The sequence below is a fragment of the Chrysoperla carnea genome, chromosome 5, assembly GCF_905475395.1.
Source record: "Chrysoperla carnea chromosome 5, inChrCarn1.1, whole genome shotgun sequence".
NCBI lineage: Eukaryota > Metazoa > Arthropoda > Insecta > Neuroptera > Chrysopidae > Chrysoperla > Chrysoperla carnea.
The window spans coordinates 9,120,444-9,139,687 of NC_058341.1; the positions used below are offsets into that span (position 1 = coordinate 9,120,444).

General features: G+C 28.1%; 2 protein-coding genes across 6 annotated transcripts in view; one reads left to right on the forward strand and one right to left on the reverse strand.

Moving 5' to 3' along the window:
• The first annotated feature begins 1,289 nt into the window (after positions 1-1,289).
• On the forward strand, positions 1,290-9,184 carry LOC123299941 (solute carrier family 46 member 3-like). The gene is made up of 6 exons (XM_044882363.1): positions 1,290-1,585; positions 5,392-5,830; positions 5,992-6,551; positions 7,691-7,774; positions 8,025-8,181; positions 9,007-9,184. The coding sequence occupies exons 1-6, from the start codon at positions 1,498-1,500 to the stop codon at positions 9,098-9,100; spliced, it is 1,422 nt and encodes a 473-aa protein (XP_044738298.1). The 5' UTR covers positions 1,290-1,497; the 3' UTR covers positions 9,101-9,184.
• Positions 9,185-19,004: 9,820 nt separating this feature from the next.
• The window catches only part of LOC123300967 (protein MTSS 1), a 141,835-nt gene continuing 141,595 nt past the window's right edge, over positions 19,005-19,244 (reverse strand). For 4 of the 5 annotated variants that reach the window (XM_044883659.1, XM_044883660.1, XM_044883658.1 and 1 more), the window contains one exon: positions 19,013-19,127. In XM_044883659.1, the coding sequence (XP_044739594.1) occupies positions 19,020-19,127 (108 nt within the window). In that variant the 3' untranslated portion in view covers positions 19,013-19,019. Of the gene's footprint in view, positions 19,128-19,244 lie in introns of all 5 variants that reach the window. The other variant, XM_044883661.1, reaches the window with a different exon arrangement.

The following is a 19,244-nucleotide window of genomic DNA, read 5'->3' on the forward strand; positions in this document are numbered from 1 at the left end:
CGAACTTAACCGTAATTGTGTGTTTTTCTATAGTTACATTTTGATCATCTGTAAAACATTATATATATACTTTTCGTTTACTTTTGTCGAGTTCTAATATAATAAATTATCGAAATATGTCGCCTAGAAAAAAACTTCATCGGTGCTGAAAAATAAAGCTATTTCACTATTTTTCAAGTTCAGTGGCATTCCCTATTCAGTAGTTTATGTTCACTCTGTATAATGATAATAACTACGGAAGCCTGAATGGTTCATTATCAATTTATGAAAAAGTGGCACTACACTAGCTTTTTTTTTTTAAATGTGTACATCCCACAAATATAAAATCAACTTTAAACAAGTGAAAACAAACAATTGACTGAGTTAATTGTTTAAATACCATACATAGTCAGTGTTGATATCTTTATCACATTACACATATACAAACATTTGACATATACATAACTAATAAAGTATAGTGCATATGTAAATGACTTTATAGGTTTCTGCATTACCGACCGACATTTAGTGTATAGTTTGTACACATACTATAAAATTTTCGCCTAATTGGGGCCCTCACGGGTAAACAGTGATGTTTACGTAAAAATGTTTCAAACAAAAGTTGTTTAATTTTTGTTAAGGAACATTTTTTACATTTAAACTTTTGTTCTATCTCTAACGGTTTATAAGATGGGTCCTACGAACCCAAGACCCAATTGACCTATGATGCTCATTTACGAACTTGACTTCGCTTTTTACGTCCTGAGTACGCTGTAAAAATTTCAGCTCGATATCTTTTTTCGTTTTTGAGTTATCGTGTCCACAGACGGACGGACGGACGGAAATGGACTAATTAGGTGATTCTATGAACACCTATGACAAAATTTTTTTCCTAGCATCATTATTTTTAAGCGTTACAAACTTGGGACTAAACTTAATATACTATGTATATTTCATATATGCATGGTATAAAAAGTGCACTTGTGACTTGTGGTTATGGAAACAAACCTTGAAATGTCAGTCGGTGATAACTATTCTTTAGTTAACCACTACTTTTTCATAAATTGATCATGAACCATTCAGGCTTCCGTCAATAACTATATAAAAATGATGAGTTATATAAGTTATCCATAGACCACGAATTTTATAACCTAGAGAGGTTCATAATTATAAATGTACATGTCATTTTTTTTTTTTTTTTTCAGCCGATGGCCTTCAAAGTTTAGTAATAGTCTGCAATTAATATATATAAAATGTTGATTTCATTTTATTATTTACATACAAAAGTCATCTGATTCATGTATACAACTATTATTGTGATTCGTATTTGTGTACGAATAGTTTGTGTATTTTTGTAGTTCTTTGTGTACTTTCACAATTTTCTTTTCACATATCATGGTATTTTTCCAGTGATAGTTAATTATCTACTTAATATAAATAAATTTTCATCAACAATACTATGTTGTTATAGTCATCATAGAAGCTAATTATTGAAAATTACAACAAAGCTGTGATAAGATGCCTCAAGAAATATCACAACGAAGATTATGGAAAATCGATGTGGATATTCCATTATGTTTAATGTGTTTTGCTATAAGTTTAACAGGTGAATTGTAAATTTTAGGATTCTAAAAATAATTACATACTAACTAGACGAAATTCTAATTGCACCTTAATCGGTCTAAGATTTGCACGAACTAACCTGCAAATAATAAACAATTAAATGAAATTTAAATTTCAAATTTAAATTGATATAATGCCGTGTAAATTTTAGATGATTTTGATAAATTAACGCATATTTTAAACTTTTAATAAACTTAAATTTTCTTTTAAATTTTTTTATTAAACTTTACTACTTAGAGATTTTCAATATGATTAATAATTAAAGATCAGACCATTTTTATATAATTAACAATAGCATTTTTTTTTGCTAATCTTTAATAAAACAAAACAAATTGAATGAAAATACTTTAGTAAAGTTTTTGATTGTTTCAAAAAATTGATAAGATTTGCAAATTCTTTTGATTTATAATAAGAATATGATTCAAGAAAGAGATTTTTGATAAGAGATAAAAGTTTTTCTTTTACATGCAAACTGCTTACATTAAACAATTTTATTTCCTGGAAAATATATCATCTTTCGTGAAATAAAATAAAATATTAGAAATTTCAACCATTACTTATTATTTTTATATTAAATATGATACTGATTGACAAAATATGTGGGCCACCCAGTTCCAAAGTTCTAAATTCATTACTAATTGTGATTTAGCAAATTTTTATTTAAAATTTTTGGTAAAATTGCAGTTAAAAACCTCAAACTAACAGTTGGGGAAAAGAGGATAATAGATGGGCCTGCCCTAAACATGAAGCCGTTTTGAATTAGCCTTCATTTGAAAGTAATGCGGTTTTGGAAATGTCAAATTTTATATGAATATTGTTCTGCTAAACGCGTTGTACAAAAATTGATCATTTTTCAAATTGATATCACCGGTCTGATCTACCTCAAGCTTTATTAAACTGCATACTGATTACACAATTGCTTTAATACATTGCAAGAAATGACGTCAGTGGTAGGTATCCTACCTGGGGCTATAAAAAAACTGGTTGGTTTTCTTTTTTTTTGAAATTAACTTCTTTTTAATTAGTTCAATAAAATTTTATTACAAAAAATCAAATTTAATAGGAAATTAAAGGATTTTGAAAGAACTCATAAAATCAAAGAGACTGACAGAAAATGCTGAAATTTATTTCTAGCGTAAATTTTTTATTGATTTTTTTCAAGGATAATTCTTTATTTTTAGCCAAACCTGCTGGTGGATATCGTAAAACTTAATTAATTTGCAAATTACGTAATTTTAGTAAAAAACATGAAGTCTTTTTAGATCCCTCGCGCAGAAGTTTACTGTGTAGAGTTCTGATGTCATGATGAACAAAGGATAAAAAGGATTGTTCATTACAAAAAATATAATTCAATTTTGAAAACTTGTATCCCATTTTCTATGCCAGTATCTATATTTGTCAACTGTTGTAAATGACATAGAATGTTAATTTCTTATCAACGCGCTCGCTTTTTTAAATTTGCTAGTTTTATTATTATTATGATATGGAAATAATGCGGAAATCATGTATTTATCATATTTAATTTTAGAAATAAGCTAACAATGTAAAAATTACCTGATATTTTTCAAGAAGTCCACAAAATAAATGTCATTGATTCGATTGTCGATTTATCAACAACGTGTAGTCTCAAAACTGCAAAAAAAACGAGTGCGGATAATTTGGCGTTATCAGTTCATTGAATTTTAAATTTGAATCCTTTGAAGCTAATAGAGCGAGAATGAAATTTTGAAACGGATTCTAGCCAGGCGGATTGTTTTCACAATATTAAAATTAGTCTAAATCGATGCCTGCGTGAAAATCCTCTTAAGTGCAGGTTTACTGTCACGGGCTCCCGCTTACCTGGTTTCGTGGTTCTAAATCGACGCATTTGTGAGCGCAACAAGGGCACACATAACTACGCCGTTGTTTTGTTTAACGATTTGTACCAACTTTATTAGTACTAAAATAATTTTTATACTTCACAGTAAATTTTCTAGATAATTTTTTTAATATATATTCTTGGTCATGGTTATCTGATTATCCAATATTTCGCGGCTTTTATTCAAGCGATTTACATTGTCAATGTATGAGGTGCTAAATTTATAGAGAGAGTAGTCTTGGGTAATCACGGGCTATGAGTTTCTGTAACGGAACCCGAAATAATGTGGTTTTTGTCAAAGTAATCACTCTAACCACTTTTATGTTTAATAATGGCTCATACATACATTAAATTTTTGTTGTTATCTCAAATAAAAATATTTCATAATTATTAATGGACTTTTCCGATAAATTTAAATGCCATTAAAATCTATTTAAATATTTGTCTATGTAAATAAATTCTTGTTGAGGCCATCATGATTATTTTGTTTACCTCGAATTACTATTTATACTTTTTTTTTATTTAATTTGCAACAAAAAATTCGATAAATTTTATAAAAATGTCCCGAAATGTATGTCTACCATGAAGACATTTTCATTTAAGGTTCTAAGTTTATGCAAAACTTGAATAAATAAAAAAAAAACTGGCATATTTTAAAGAGAACGTTAATCAAAAACTATTCCATTTTTATGATAAATTTTTCGATTTCCGTAAGTTAGTTTTATGAAACTATTTAGGTCATTTGCGGAACTAGGACGTAGGTATATTATGAAAAACTGTTATAAAATTTATCGGTTCAATAAAAAATTTATCAAGCTGTTACGATTATTTCCGCTAATACCTATATAATTTTTTTTATTGCTATAATTACAATTTTAAAATGTTTTAAGCTGAAAGTGAACTATAAAAAATATTAATAGCCCTGGAGCCCATGACAGTAAAACTGCACTTACAAGGATTTCGAAATTTCGTATATGAATCAATACTATTTAACGATAGGTACAATATGGACTAGGTTTGCCAGGGTTTATCCTGGCAAAAATATAATAATATTATTACTGGTGTGACAGATATTTTGGTAAAGTTTTGAGCTGTCACACCGAGATATTTCGAAAGTAGAACTCAAAACGAACAAATGAAAAAACAAAGTACCTAGTCCATATTGTATCTATCGTTAAATAGCATTGATTCATGTGCGAAATTTCGAAATCCGTGTAAGAGCAGTTTTACTGTTACGGGCTCCTCGCTTATAAATATAATTAATGAACCCAAACAAAAAAAAAAGTTAATTTGATAATAACGGATCTTTTTTTTGTGATTATTTTTAATTAACGAAATAATAATTGAACAATTTATTTTTAAATCCCGATGTAAAAATGAGAGTGTTCTAGTCTAGAGACGGTGTAAGATTGACCTTCACCCATCTGAGACATGTTTTTTTTGATAAAACAAATTTTTTATGAAATTTTATTGATTGATAAAGTCGCATATGATAGCTTGCCTATCGGAAAGTGTTCATGACTATTTTTAAATTAATTTTAATCAATGTTTTTTTTTTTTTTTTATAAATGTCGTGTTACACCAATCTGTTAATCAATCGAAATTCATCAAGCTATCACAGGCGTATTTATCGATCAATAAAATTTCATAAACATATGATGTCTCATCTGCTTATCAGATGGGTGAAGGCCGACCTTATACCATTTCTTAGACTATGTGTCTCAAGAAAATCTATAGCCTCTTGACTTTGATTAAAACATCTCTCCCCACCTTTGTATTCGTTTCTTGATGCTAAGCTAGACCCTCAAATGTTCGACTTCTTTGTTAAAGATTCGATTATATTCCCTTACCAAAATTTATATGAGTAATGATATCAAATTAATGTGGATTAATTGTGTAATTTTTGCTCTAACTTGTCTTTTTTTTTGCAGGAAATGTTCTTACCGATTTCATCGTATATCGTACATGCTACGTGACACTGGGATACAATAAAACCGAATGTGCCTTGCTCAATTCAAAAGATACAAATGATACCTCGATAAAAGATTTAGAAGAAAAAGTACAAGTGGTAGCATCATTATTTACAATGTCATCAACAGTGATAGGAGCTATTATACCAGCAACTTTGGGCATGTTTATGGGACCATGGTCTGATAAACATGGACGGAAGCCATTAATTGCATTACCGTTAATTGGTTATATGATTCATTTATGTATTATTGTTACATTAACGTTTATCCCGAATGCATCACCCATTTTTATCGTTTTATCAGCTTTACCAATGTCTTTTTCTGGTGGATTTAGTGCCATGTTAACTGGCATTTATTGTTATATAAGTGATCTTGTTCCGGTTAATAATCGTGCCGTAAGGTGAGAGACTTCAATGTTTGTCATAAATTTGAGTTTGAATTGAATCACCCTCAACTTGTGCTCCCTATCACACTGGTAACGTCTTTTTTGAATCACAAAATTGCAACTCATTCCGACAGGTTAAAATGATAAAAAACCTAAATATTTTGTTTTTGTTTTAGAATTGGTATACTACAAGGAATGCTTTCATTCGGAATCATAGTGGGTGGCTTAAGTAGCGCTCCACTTTTAAAGGCAACAAACTATTCAGTGGTTTTTGGTACAGCCGCATTTATGTTATTTATTGCCGTAATGTATACAATATTTTTGGTACCAGAATCAGTTCGAAATCAAGATGAACCAGGCGGTTTATTTAGTATGGTTGATTGTAATTTGGTGATTGATTTGTGGTCAACATGTTTTAAACAACGGTCAGAGAATCGTCGTTTAGCGATTTGGTTAATTATTATGTCATTGGGCTTAATGTTATTTAAAATGGATGGTACCTTTCAATTGGATTATTTGTTTGTACGGGAAAAGTTTCATTGGACCTTACAACAGCAAAGTATTTATAGTGCAATAACTTCGTTTACGGGTATTATTGGATCAATGCTCACTATTTATATATTTAGTAAACTTTTGAATGTATCTGAAGTGATATTGGGTCTGGTATCGTTTATCTCAGCAGCTTCAGTTGCCTTTATGAAGGCGTTTGCCCAAACTAGTTGGCAAATGTATATGAGTAAGTTTTATTTTTAAATACTTTTTCAATTTACAGGTATACATTGTGGACCATTTTAATCGATCAGTGAAATAATCTTGTAAGATAGTTAAAATATAGAAAAATCTTGAAATCTGATTTATCTAAAAGTCGCTTCGCGCTCGTTACTGTTAAGACATAGAAGATCATTCTAAACTAGAAAGTTTTTTCTTATAAAATGCAAAATTTACTTTATTGGATTAACCTATGCCTGGGCCTCTAGACAATGCAATTCTCCGGAGCTCCTAGGCGATGTGAATTTTAGACGATTTTGAAAGATATATTCAAGGTCTCTAAAAAGCCCCCCCCCCATGTTCCTCGATTAAATTCATAATCGATTAAAATGATTCACTCTGTATATAATCGCATTAGACAACTCACTAAATAAAGGGAAAATTAGAAATGTCCAATGAACTGTATCAAATTATGATTTTTCATTGCAAAATCTGTCATTCTGTCATGATTTCATAGATTTCATTGGATATTTCTGTGTCATAGAATAAATATCTGCTAAATTCTACGTTGGATAGCCACTAAGCATTCAACAGTCACGGTTATAAAGTGATCGGTTCATAGATCCCGACGTAAAAAGTGACTTTCTCATAAAAAGTTGCGTTTAGCATTTAAATTCACTCAAAATTGTGCTCGCCAATCCAGATTTAACTATATTGAAGGTATTAACCAACTTTATTTTATATTAAAGGTATTAACCAAATTTTATAAAAACCAGTAGAAATTGTATTGGATTTACGAAAAAAATTGCTGTTGACCGTTTAAAACATGAGATAATTAATGCCTAAGTTTTCAATTTTGACAATTTAGGTCAAAATTAATATCTCGAAAACAAAAAGACATGGTGCTATTTTTTTGGATTCTAAAAACATTTCTTTCAACCCTCCTATTTTTTTTTTCAATTCTTTCGAGAGAATTTTTTAATATCCTAAAAAATAGCTAAGAGGACAGTAAGTTTTACGTGCTTTGACCCTCGAATCGTGATCTAAACTTCTAGAGTCTATCGATAAGTACTTTCATTCTGGAAATTCCTTAAGCTACACTCATTTAAGTGTAGTTTTCATTCTATAATTGAAAATTTATTAATTTGTGTTTTTTTGTTTTTGCAGCAATTCCTGTTGGAATGTTTGAAGGTATGGGAAGTCCAATGTGCCGTACTTTATTATCACGCATGGTACCTGAACAGGAATTAGGTAAATACAAATTTTATGTAATATTTAATAACACGCTAGCGATTCAAGTTTCGTTTTGTAAATTTTGGTACGGAACGTTAAAAATATTTAAGTTATCTATTGTTCATTAAAATTTTTAAAACAAGGTTAGAGTAATTATAATTTTGTTATTAAGTTAGATATTTTACAATAATTAGTCCCATGGTATGGTCTTATGGCCAATGTGGTAATTAATTTTAATTAATTTTAATTCGTTTTTTTTTTTTATCAGGTAAAGTATTTGCAATGGCCGCATCATTAGAAGCAATTATGCCCTTAATATCAGCACCAACGTATACATATATTTATGATAATACATTAACGACGTTTGCAGGGGCTTTTTATCTTTTATGTGCTGCCACGGAATTATTAATTATAGTATTATTTTGGTAAGATATAATTATGAGTACAAATAGTTTGCGCAAATTAATAATACGCATTTACTGGACAACCACTATCTTGGTTAAAGTGTTTTATTATGAATCAAGTTATTTTCAAGCGTCCATAAACTACTTGGCTCAATTTCACTCTTTCTGGAACCCTTCACTCTCTCTATGTAGCGTACCGTAGCCTCGGTATCTCCTCGGATTGAACGTAGTTTATTTATTGTCAAGTTTAGAAGACATTTTGTATTTTCTGAAACACTGGCATTACGGCATTGTAAGAATATGGCGTTCATAAATTTATAAAAGTACAAAATATTTGAAATTAAATGTCTATGTTGATAAATGGTCAGTAATCTGGTAGTCTAAAATGGAACTACTGAAAACAGGCTCTCTTCCTGTTTTAATTAGTACGAAATGGAGAGTGCGTTCTTTGTATGATGTAGGCATCCGATACAAATTGAAAGGAAGGGAGATGAAGGTTATAACGCGGTGGTCGTTTCTTTTAAACCCATCGAAGCAGATAGGTATGAAGCAAGTTTGAATATAAATCCCTTTTATTGTGAGAAAGATACTTTGCAAGATTTTTTAATGCTTTATAGATTTCCATAATAATTTCTGAAAATAAAATCTAGTAATTCTCGGTAGTCTAGTTCTGTAATTTGATATTGCTTTCGTAATGTTATCTTCCCCTTCCTGTGGAAGGAACAAAACTTCAAGTTTAATTTAAAAAAATGATGCCTGAATGTGTTCCTTGAAAATAATTTGCGCAAATTAAAAATTATCTTACTTTAATCATAAATTTGTAATTTTTTTGATGATTTTTTTTAGTATATTGTATTTTGTAACGAGAAATCTGCAGACAAGCAGCAATATAACGCCTGTTAAACTTAACGATGACATCGAAGGAGAAGAAGATGAATAGATGAAAAATAAATAAATGCAAGACTTAATGAAAACGATGAAACGTACTACTTATGTGATAATTATTAATTATTTTTAATGTTAATTAAATAAATAAAGATTTTATATAATTATATGAAATAAATTTTAAAATTTATATTTTTAATACTGTGCACAATATAGTTTTAAAGAAAAACTAAAAAGTAACTAAATAAACTTTAATTTTAACTTTTTGTTGTTGTTTTTCTTATTTATGTGAGATAAAGAAGATATTTATTTATAATCAAGTAAGTAAATGTTGTAAATTGTGCAAAAATATCATATAGGCAAGGCACGTTACAAGTGATTTTTGGGTTTTGGAAGTAAAAATTTCAAAATTTGGTATTAGGAGAATATGTTAAAGAGAGTGATATATAGACGAAGCAGATTTTGCATGTCTATGGATATTAAAGTATAAAAAAAAAAATAATAATAAGAGGTGTGTCTTTAATATAAAATTATAAATGAGTACGATATATAGATATTGTATTGAAAGCAAAAGAGACAAAGTATATTAGTAATTTCAGTGCTGACAATCCAACGGCATAAGAACCAAACAATACCAACCTAATATGCTGTTATATCCATAGACATGTAAAATCTTCTATGTCTATGGTAATATCACTTGAATAACATATTCTCCTGTTACCAATTCTTATAAAATTTTATTATTTTAACTAAATAAACGTGTAAATTATGAAAAAATATCATATAGGCAAGGCACATTACAAGTTATTTTTAGGTTTTTGAAGTAAAAATTTTAAAATTTTTTATTAGGAGAATATGTTAAACAGGTAATATATAGACGAAGCAGATTTTACATGTCTATGGATATTAAAGTATAAAAAAAAAAAAATAATAGGAGGTGTGTCTTTAATATAAAATTATAAATGAGTAAGATATATAGGATATTGTATTGAACCAAAAGAGACAAAGTGTATTAGTAATATCAGTGCTGACAATCCAACGGCATTAGAACCAAACAATACCAACCTAATATGCTGTTATATCCATAGACATGTAAAATCTTCTATGTCTATGGTAATATCACTTGAATAACATATTCTCCTGTTACCAAATATTAAAATTTTTATTTCAGAAACAGAAAAATTACTTGTAACGTGCCTTGCCTATATGTTATTTTTTCATAATAATGATTGTGTCAACAATCATATATGCAAGGAACGTTACTACTACACAAAATTTCGTGAATGGCTTCATTTTAGTGTAACCTACAACATTTTTATTTACGAAAACTTTGGAAATTGGGGCGTTAGCATAATATAAATTCCATAATTGAATTATTTCGATTATATATATTTCACCTAAAATAAATATGAATGAATAATAATGGTTATTTTATACAGTATAAAACCAATTTTCGAGATAACAACTTTTTCATTTTTTCTAAATTAATAAAAATTAATATAAATAAATAAAAATCGTTATATATTTTTTTTTAGATTAATTAATTAGTAAAGGTAAATATTAATTAAGTTAATTATATGGTTATGTATAATCCGGCTAGCTGTGTGGGTATAGCACTTGTCTATGACACCAGTTTTCATAAATTTTTTTGGTTTAATTATTATTATTCAATATTATACTTACCTTTATCTTTTATCATTTACATCGATTTCAGGAATATCAAACAGAACCTACTTTTTTTACAAAATCTTACTACAATTATTCATTTATAGTTAAGTTTATTGAAAAGGTAAGTAAAAAGAAATACAATGGGTAAGTTTAATGAAAAAAAATCAGTTAATGAAAAAAAATACTAAGTTTAAGAAAAACAAGTTTATTGCAAAGAGGTAAGTAAAAGGTATTTATTTTACATTATTGACATATATAATATGTCAAAGGTGGAGTAGTGGCTAGCACAGCCGCCTCCGGTTATTGAGCATCTCGGTTCGTATCTAGCATTGCCCAGGTTAATTTTTGATTATATACGTTATTATGCCGATATAATGTCACCTTTTTTGTTATGAAAACCAAAAGCAATAAGTAATAAGAGAGCGTGGTATATTTTGACATTTTAATTTCCACCTACTGAAAGATTGATTTATGACATAAGTGTCTGATTGATTTATGACATGTCTAACATAATTTATTTTTTATAAATAACATGTTCTCCTATTACAAAATCTTATAAAACATCCATTTTACATTAAATTTTAGCATGTACAACAAAAAACAAGTAAAATAAGTATTTTTTTAATATTTTGTAATAGGCGAATATGTTATAAATAAAAATAGGATAAAATATATAACATATTCTCCTATTACCAAATTTTCAAATTTTAGTCTTAACGAGCGAATTTTATTACAAATTTTAATATTTGGTAATAGGAGAATATGAGTGAGATAAGCTATATGACATGTTCTCCTATTAAAAAGTTTCAAATTTTAGCGCAACCAAGCCATTTTTGTACAAATTTTTTAATATTTTACAGAAAGGAGAACATGATTTTAAAGTGAGATAGATTATGATTATTTAAATTCCCACCCCCTGACAGAATAGTGATTTACGACATATGTATAACTGACATTATTTATAACAAGAGGGTGGGTTATATAAATAATTTAAACTATAAAAAGAGGGGAAATTTTTTAAAATCAGGAAAAATTCATTTAATTAAAAAGTAAAATTATTAACCATACGAGGATACGAACCTGTGTTCTTTGTTTTCGTAGGCAAGTGCTATAACCACACAGCTGCCCCACTTGTGGATAACTAACTACATTATTAACATAATACTTACCTTTACTTAATAATTAATTAATAATTTTGTTCTGAAAAGAAAAATGGACTGCTGAATTATGAATTTAATTTTAAAAATAAGGAATCAATGAAAACTTCAAATGACATTTTCTTTAATATTTTTATTAAGATATTTTTTCTTTACATTTTCCAATAACACACATTGAATAGGACGAATTATTATTATTATTATTAAATATTATTTTGAATACCTTAAAAAATATGGTTTTTTAAATACATTATTAATAATTATTATTTTTTGAAAATTTTTTGTTTTATTATTGACCGACAGTTTTTTTTTTTAATATTTAAAACAAAACTTGTTTTAACTTTTACTGTACCTTCGTGTATATTTATTTTAAATCTTTTTATCAAAATAAATTCTATTTTATAAATTATGCCATAAATAAAATGATAAATTTCTCGGATTCGACTTTAGAAAAGCATACCATTCTTCTGTTAGAACTTTAGAAGCTGGAATTTTGAGAAGCAGTTTTTAAGGATTTCGATACTCCAATATTCCGAATCTTTTTGTCCGACACGCAACAAAGGGTATCTGTCGGATAACACTTTGAAAATTGAAAGCTTTATTGAGTTTTACAACGGAAATCTTGTCCTTTCGAATGGTTGCGTAGCGAGATTCTCTCACGCTTATTTTAAAATTTTCTTTTCAATTGTGGTACGAAAGATGATCAGTCTGGAGGATTAAAGCTTGCCTCAAATTTAAAAAGCCTTATAATAATAAAATCAAATTTCCAGCAAAACAGTCTTTAAACATTTTCGTAAAATATCATCAAACAAATAAGGATTCATTTTTAAAAGAAATTCATATTTTATCAAGTTCGTAAATTTTGAGACGTTTACGTGCCCTCTAAATGTCTTTGATTTTAGCTTAAGAAGTTTAAAACAAAATCATACGCCAAATATTAAAATCAAATAGAAAAAATTTGATGCTTTAAAAAAAAAATAGGCCGTATATGTTTTTTTCGGTACAAATAAAATAATCCTATGTGGCCTGAAAGTGTATTCGTTTTCAGCCAGACGCTTGTCGGCGACAAAATCGAACGATATTGTAAGTAAACGAGAATGCTCGTTGTTGTCACCGGCATGTCCATTTAATGTAGATACGTGTCTTGCAAAAATCGAATACTCTAGAAGTCTAGAATGATGGTATTTTTCTGATTGATATGTAAAATACAAAACTGTCTTATCATTTTATCAAAAAACCTTATTCTCGAAGAATGAGGTTGAAAAATGATAGTTTTTCCGATAATAATTTTAATTACATTTAATAATTTTCTTTCTATATTTATGTTACTCCTATACAACGGTTTTTTTTTTTAATAAATAAATTATTTAAAGTTTATCTTTTTTTTTAAAATACATTTTATTAGGTGATTTGATTATTTTCAGATACAAACCAGGAATTCATTCCCTCGGGGAGTCAAAAATAATCAAATTGCCTAAAATTGCAAACATGGAGTCTCAAAAAAGCTTAGCGCACTGCTCAGCCAGGGATATGTATGTTATAAACTCAAATAAACAAAAATATCTAGTTAATTTTTTTTCAAAGTCGTCTAATTATCGCAATCCACTCAATCGACTGTTAATTAAAATACTCGTCGTATTCGTTGCGGATTTGTTTATACTCATCGAATACAGAATGTGGACCGTTAATTAAAAGACTAGTCGTTTTCGATGTGTGGCGATAGATTGGCGAATTGACTTTAATTGCATATATTATGATTTCAAGATTATTTCATTCGCCAGTTTGACGTTACTCATCGAATACCAAGTGTGGACCTTTGTTGACATTAATCGAGGCGGCAAAAATTCTGATTTAGTCCGATAATTTTCGATAGTTTAAGAAATGACTATTTTAATTATTTCTCGTTTCAAAAATTCGATTTAATCGCCAATATACATCAAAGTATCCTGCGTTTCCAAAGTTATCTACGTTAATAGAACTCCATGCGCTGCTTAATAGCTTTTAAATTTCGAATAAGTTAACTTTGAAAAAATTATGGATTATTTTTTTATCGATTTGAGTATGTAAAATCCAATTTCGTATGTGTAGAATTGCAGAGTGTTAAATTTTTTTGAGCACCCCAGTATACATTTATATAAGTTATACAATAGAGCGATATTTCTATTCGTTTATTAATTTGCAATTATTTTTTTTGTAATAAATTTCTATGCTTTAATAATTTAATTTTCGATTTATTCCATATAAAAAAATAACATTATAAAAGCTTGTATTTTTTTTGTATTTTGGCGCACGTAGAAAAGATAAACTTAAATTGTTACATTACAGATTTTATTTACATAAATATTAAATAATAACAATATAAAAAAATTATTTTTTTACTGCAATCGAATTAAGGGGCCTTACGGCTAGTCGTAGTATTCGACAGTTATTTCAAAATTTTAGGAAATTTGAGATGTTGTTATTCAAATCTTGCCTAACAACTTTTTTTTCTAAGATACTTGCATAGTTGAGAAATTATCTTTCAAGAAACTTCCCCCCCCCCCCTCTGGTTCGGACCTTGTGGTTTATGAATGCTCAAAATAATGAGATTCTAATCTCCGCTCTAGTGGAAAAAATATTTGAAGAAGGAATAAGTTTTAGTAAGTCTTAAAAACTCTGAAAAGTCTTAGGGACTCTGAATACTTCTGAATTTCTCAACGTTTTTGGACTGTCTAATTCAGACTTAATAAGACTGCATAACTTTGAATTAGACAATATAAAAATGTTGAGTTATTCAGAGTTTCTAAGACTTCTTCAGAGTTTCTAAAACTTATTAAGACTTATTCTTTCTTCAAATACTTTTTCACTTGTCACTTAAAAATTGTAATTTTCAAGCTATTAAGCGACAAACATCTTCTCATTTGAATCTTAATGAAAATTCACCTTTTTTAAGCTTGCCTCACAATTAAAAATTTTTCATGTCATCTAAAAGAGAAATTCCCGACTATGAATAATTTTTTAGAAGAAAAAACACGACCTATTGTCAACAGCCTTTATGAAATGATTGCCAAATACTACGCCTCGGCCCAAACCAATTGAATTTGGTAGATTTAAAAACAAAAAAGTTATTTTTTCCTAGTATTTTCTTTTGTTTACCATAAAATTTTTTTTTACAGCAAAAAGGCGTGTTTTTTTTTTGTGTGTGTATGTATGTATGTGTGTTGTGTGTTGTGTGTTTGTTTTTCCACTTATTTTTAAAAAAATAAATAAATATTCACAGTCACTCATAAAAGTATGAAAAACATCATATGGACGACTCGATTACAATTCTACAAATATTATTTTTTTATTATTTAATTATTAATAATTATTTTTCTTATAAAGTATTTTTTATTAATAATATTGATAATTATTATTATGTGATACTTTATTTACAACAGTCTATTTTAATTAATTAATTTTTATGAAAAATATTCAAATTTTTATTTCATTCATAAAGGAAAAATGTTCGATTTCTTATTCGAAATCTTTCGAGATAATTAAAAAAAAAAAAAAACTTAATCGGTTAATTTTTATACGTGATGGGTTTTTATTTTTTTAAATCTGTTCGAATAACTTCAAATACGACGAATTTGATTTAATTCACATCGAAGGGACATTTTTACATTAAGCATACTCGAATGGCGGTTTCATTTTAGACGTATTTTCCCCAAAAACGACCCATTTTAAATCAAATGATCATAAATTAGTTACGAAATGTTGTTTATTCAAGAGAACATTAACTCTAAGAGCAGGAGTGAGTCAATTTTAGCAAACGGAAAGAATATAGAAAGAGAAAACCGTTTTTTACGTATCGATACGGATTCCGAAATTGAGTTTGTAGCTTGAAACTACGTATACGAATTGAAATGCCTTCTGGGAGAGTCAATTTTAACGCCCGCATCTCAAACTCTTTTTTGGACTTTTTAAGTTCAATGCCTTTCCAAATTAGAGTTAGATGGTTGAAAATTGTACGCGAGTTGAATTAGTATTCAGAAAATGTTTTGATGGTGTTAACTCTCCGTGGTTTATCCGTCACTCCCCTTTTATATAGAAATTTAATACATCGAAAATACGACTTTAGTAACGAACCTTCATTTTTCACGGGTTTTTTCTTTGAGAAATTAAAAAAGAGTTTATTATGTAATAATTCCCTTAATTATTTTACCGTTTATTTTGAAATAAAACAAAAATTTATGAATTTATAAAAAATAAAGAAGGTCTTACCAGTTGAGTGTATTTTTACGCAGCCTACTAAGAGTATTTGAGACAATTATTTATAAAAATACCAATGAGTGCTTCATTCTTGTAACATAAATAATGTTTGGATAATTCCCTACAATTACGAATATAATACATTTTTTTACATAAAAAAAAGAACAAAAAACAAAAGAAAATAGTTGTAAATTCAAAAAAGATTTCTCCTAAGTACTTATTCGAAGCTACTACACATTTTTATTGTACACCCTTAAATCTACATAAATTTTTTGGATTTCCACTAATATTGAATTTTTTTTTTTTGGTACCATAGGAAAATTCTTATATTTTTTTTATACATTTTCTACGAACTCGAATTGTTGTAAGCCTTTATTATAAGAAAAATATATAAAAGTATTAATACATTCGTAAAAGAATGTAAATTACGAAGCTTTAAAGCTTTTTTTTTTAATACTATTTTAACATCGATAATAACAACGCTTCGAAATAGTTCGTAATTATTCGCGTAAATAACCTTAACCAGGGAAAATATGTTGACAAATTTACTATTTACAGAGTAATGCCATGCTCATTGCGTACTTTTTAACAAAAATCTCTTGAATGGAAGTTTCCATTCTCCATGTTTCCAATGGAGACTGCACAAGGAGATTTAACTCCATCTAACCAAATATCTGTCGAAAACAAGATGTCAGTAGTGTTCCTTTTGCACCGGATTTTAATAATACGACTCATTTATGTTATATTTCGTCAAAGACGTAGAGAATGGGCTGAGAAATACTCGTACAAAATTGACTGCTCTGTAGAAAGAGACAAAGCTACTGTACGGCCAATACCTGTCTCTTTTTTATAGGTATGTAGAAATTCTAGAAAGAAACAGCTACTGGCGTACTTTCGCTTTATCTCTCACATAGATTTATTGCCCGTATTTACCACACAGCTAAATAGGGAATACTCAGTCCATTCTCTATGTCTTTGAATTTCGTTCGTATATTCGTATGTGTTCGTTATTTATTTCGTTTAATACACTTCGGTGCAAAAGGCACACTGACAACGCTATAACTTCTGCCTTGAGTTGAATCTCCTTGTGTAGTCTCCATGACTTGAAAGTTCAGCGCAATCTATTGGGGGAGAATGTGTACAAAACCAGGGCAGCACCTCTAAGCATCGCATGTGTCCTAAAAACACAGGAATGAAATTTACAAGTCTTAATTACTAAAACCACTAACGATAATACTCAAATAACATAAATTAAAAAATAAATTCCTAAAAATTAACGATTATTAATTACAAGACATGCGTGAACCACTCAACTGATTGAAGAGGGGCTGAACTTGATATAAAATGAAATAAAAATTTGAATATTTATGTATACAATATTCTAAATATATTTTACAAGTAATTACGAAACAATAAGGTTGATTTTTTTGTTTGTTAATATATTAAATTTATAATTGTGCATTATACATAAATAGTGCAATTTTAGAAAAATGCATTGATTAATATATTAATAATTTTTTTTCTCTTGATAAATCGATGGATTTGAATTATATTTCTAGAAATATTGATTTGTAAAAACTTAATTTTTCCCTTAATTTCATAAACTTCTAAACTTGTGACGTAATCATATATATACTGCCCCACAAAAAAGGTGGCGCACTTAATTTTTTCGAAATTTCTAAAAACAGGTATATATTTCGGCGAAAAATAATTGAATCTGAATGAAATATTTATGATCCGATAGCTTGCTCTATCTAGTTTTTGAATCAATATCTCAAACAGTTTTATCATCCTGAAATGAAACACTGAGGAGTATGTGCAATCAAAATGTTAGTTATTACGAGTAATAATGTTCCGATGTCCGAAAAATTATGTACCGAAGTCCGAAAATGGTTAAATTCTTGGAGAAGACGATTTTTTAATTTTTTGTTTTCACAAATCAATATTTCTTTGTCTTTGATATGGTTCTTAGGCTTTAAAAAAAAGATTTTGATGATATCAATGCTCAAAATTTTAATAATTACAAGAATGTTTTAAAAAAATCCATTAAATTAAAACGAGAGTTACATCATCAGTTTTAAGACATTAGTTTCCACAACGTCTCTTTAAGTTTAAAGAATTTTCTTACAAAAAAAAAAATTGATTTCCATTGCTATTTCCAAATTAAATTTTTATTCTGATCCCGTATTCCCGTAATTATTTTGATGTACTCGTTATAATTGATTCTATTCGATTGGCATTCTGAATTTGAGCAAATTGAACAATGTGTCTCAGCGGTGTTTGTTTTTCTTTCGTTAATAATAAAATTTGTGGAAATTTTTTAACAAAAACTTAAAAAATTATTTCATTGTTATTTACAAAAAAGTATTCTTTTTTTTTTTCATTTTCAAAAAATTGTTTTTAACACTACAAAACTAGTTTTTAAATATTTTTTTTAGGATTAACGTATATTTTTTTAAATATTTATTGGAATTGAGTGAATTTGGCGTTTGTTTGTAGGAATTGTAGCAAATTGAACTAGAATTGATTTTTTTTTATACTTTGAACATAAATATTAAAGTATCCTTTGTTATAATCTCAGTTAGGTGAAAAAATCGGTTGGTATCTGTGGAAATAGCCGTTTTTACAAACAGAATACGTTATTTGTTTGCTAGGACAGGGGTCATACCGAATTTTTCACCTATCTGAAAATCATTTAAAAAATAACTGAAATATATTGTATTTTTTGTTTGTTAATTCTATGGAATTATTATTATTAAAAAAATAATTACTTATTTCATTTTCCATTTTCAAAAATTTTACTAACAATTACTAATTATAATAATAAATTCATTAATATATGACTAAAACAAATATTTCAGCCAAAAAAAATATAATTATTAATAATAAAAAAAAATATTATACGCAAGATTATGTTTAACGAATTTTTGGCGCTGAACGATCATTTACTCTTGCAGCTTTACGTAAAGTGGCACCACGTTTTATCTGATCCATTAATGACTCGTGGCACACAGTTGGATCCGGCTGAAAACATAAAACAAAAATTTAATAACAGAACCGCAATACCTCGAGAACGGACCACTGTATATGGAAAATGGTTTTCGATCAAATTTCGCCCGAATTTGGGAAAATATTCTTCTT

What these genes read in the sequence shown, in the direction of transcription:
- LOC123299941 (XM_044882363.1), top strand. Translation starts at nt 1,498, where the DNA reads ATGCCTCAAGAAATATCACAACGAAGATTATGGAAAATCGATGTGGAT. An exon ending in GTTAATAATCGTGCCGTAAG is followed by an intron (nt 5,831 to 5,991) that starts GTGAGAGACTTC and finishes TTTTTGTTTTAG; the next exon opens with AATTGGTATACTACAAGGAA. An exon ending in TTAATTATAGTATTATTTTG is followed by an intron (nt 8,182 to 9,006) that starts GTAAGATATAAT and finishes GATTTTTTTTAG; the next exon opens with TATATTGTATTTTGTAACGA.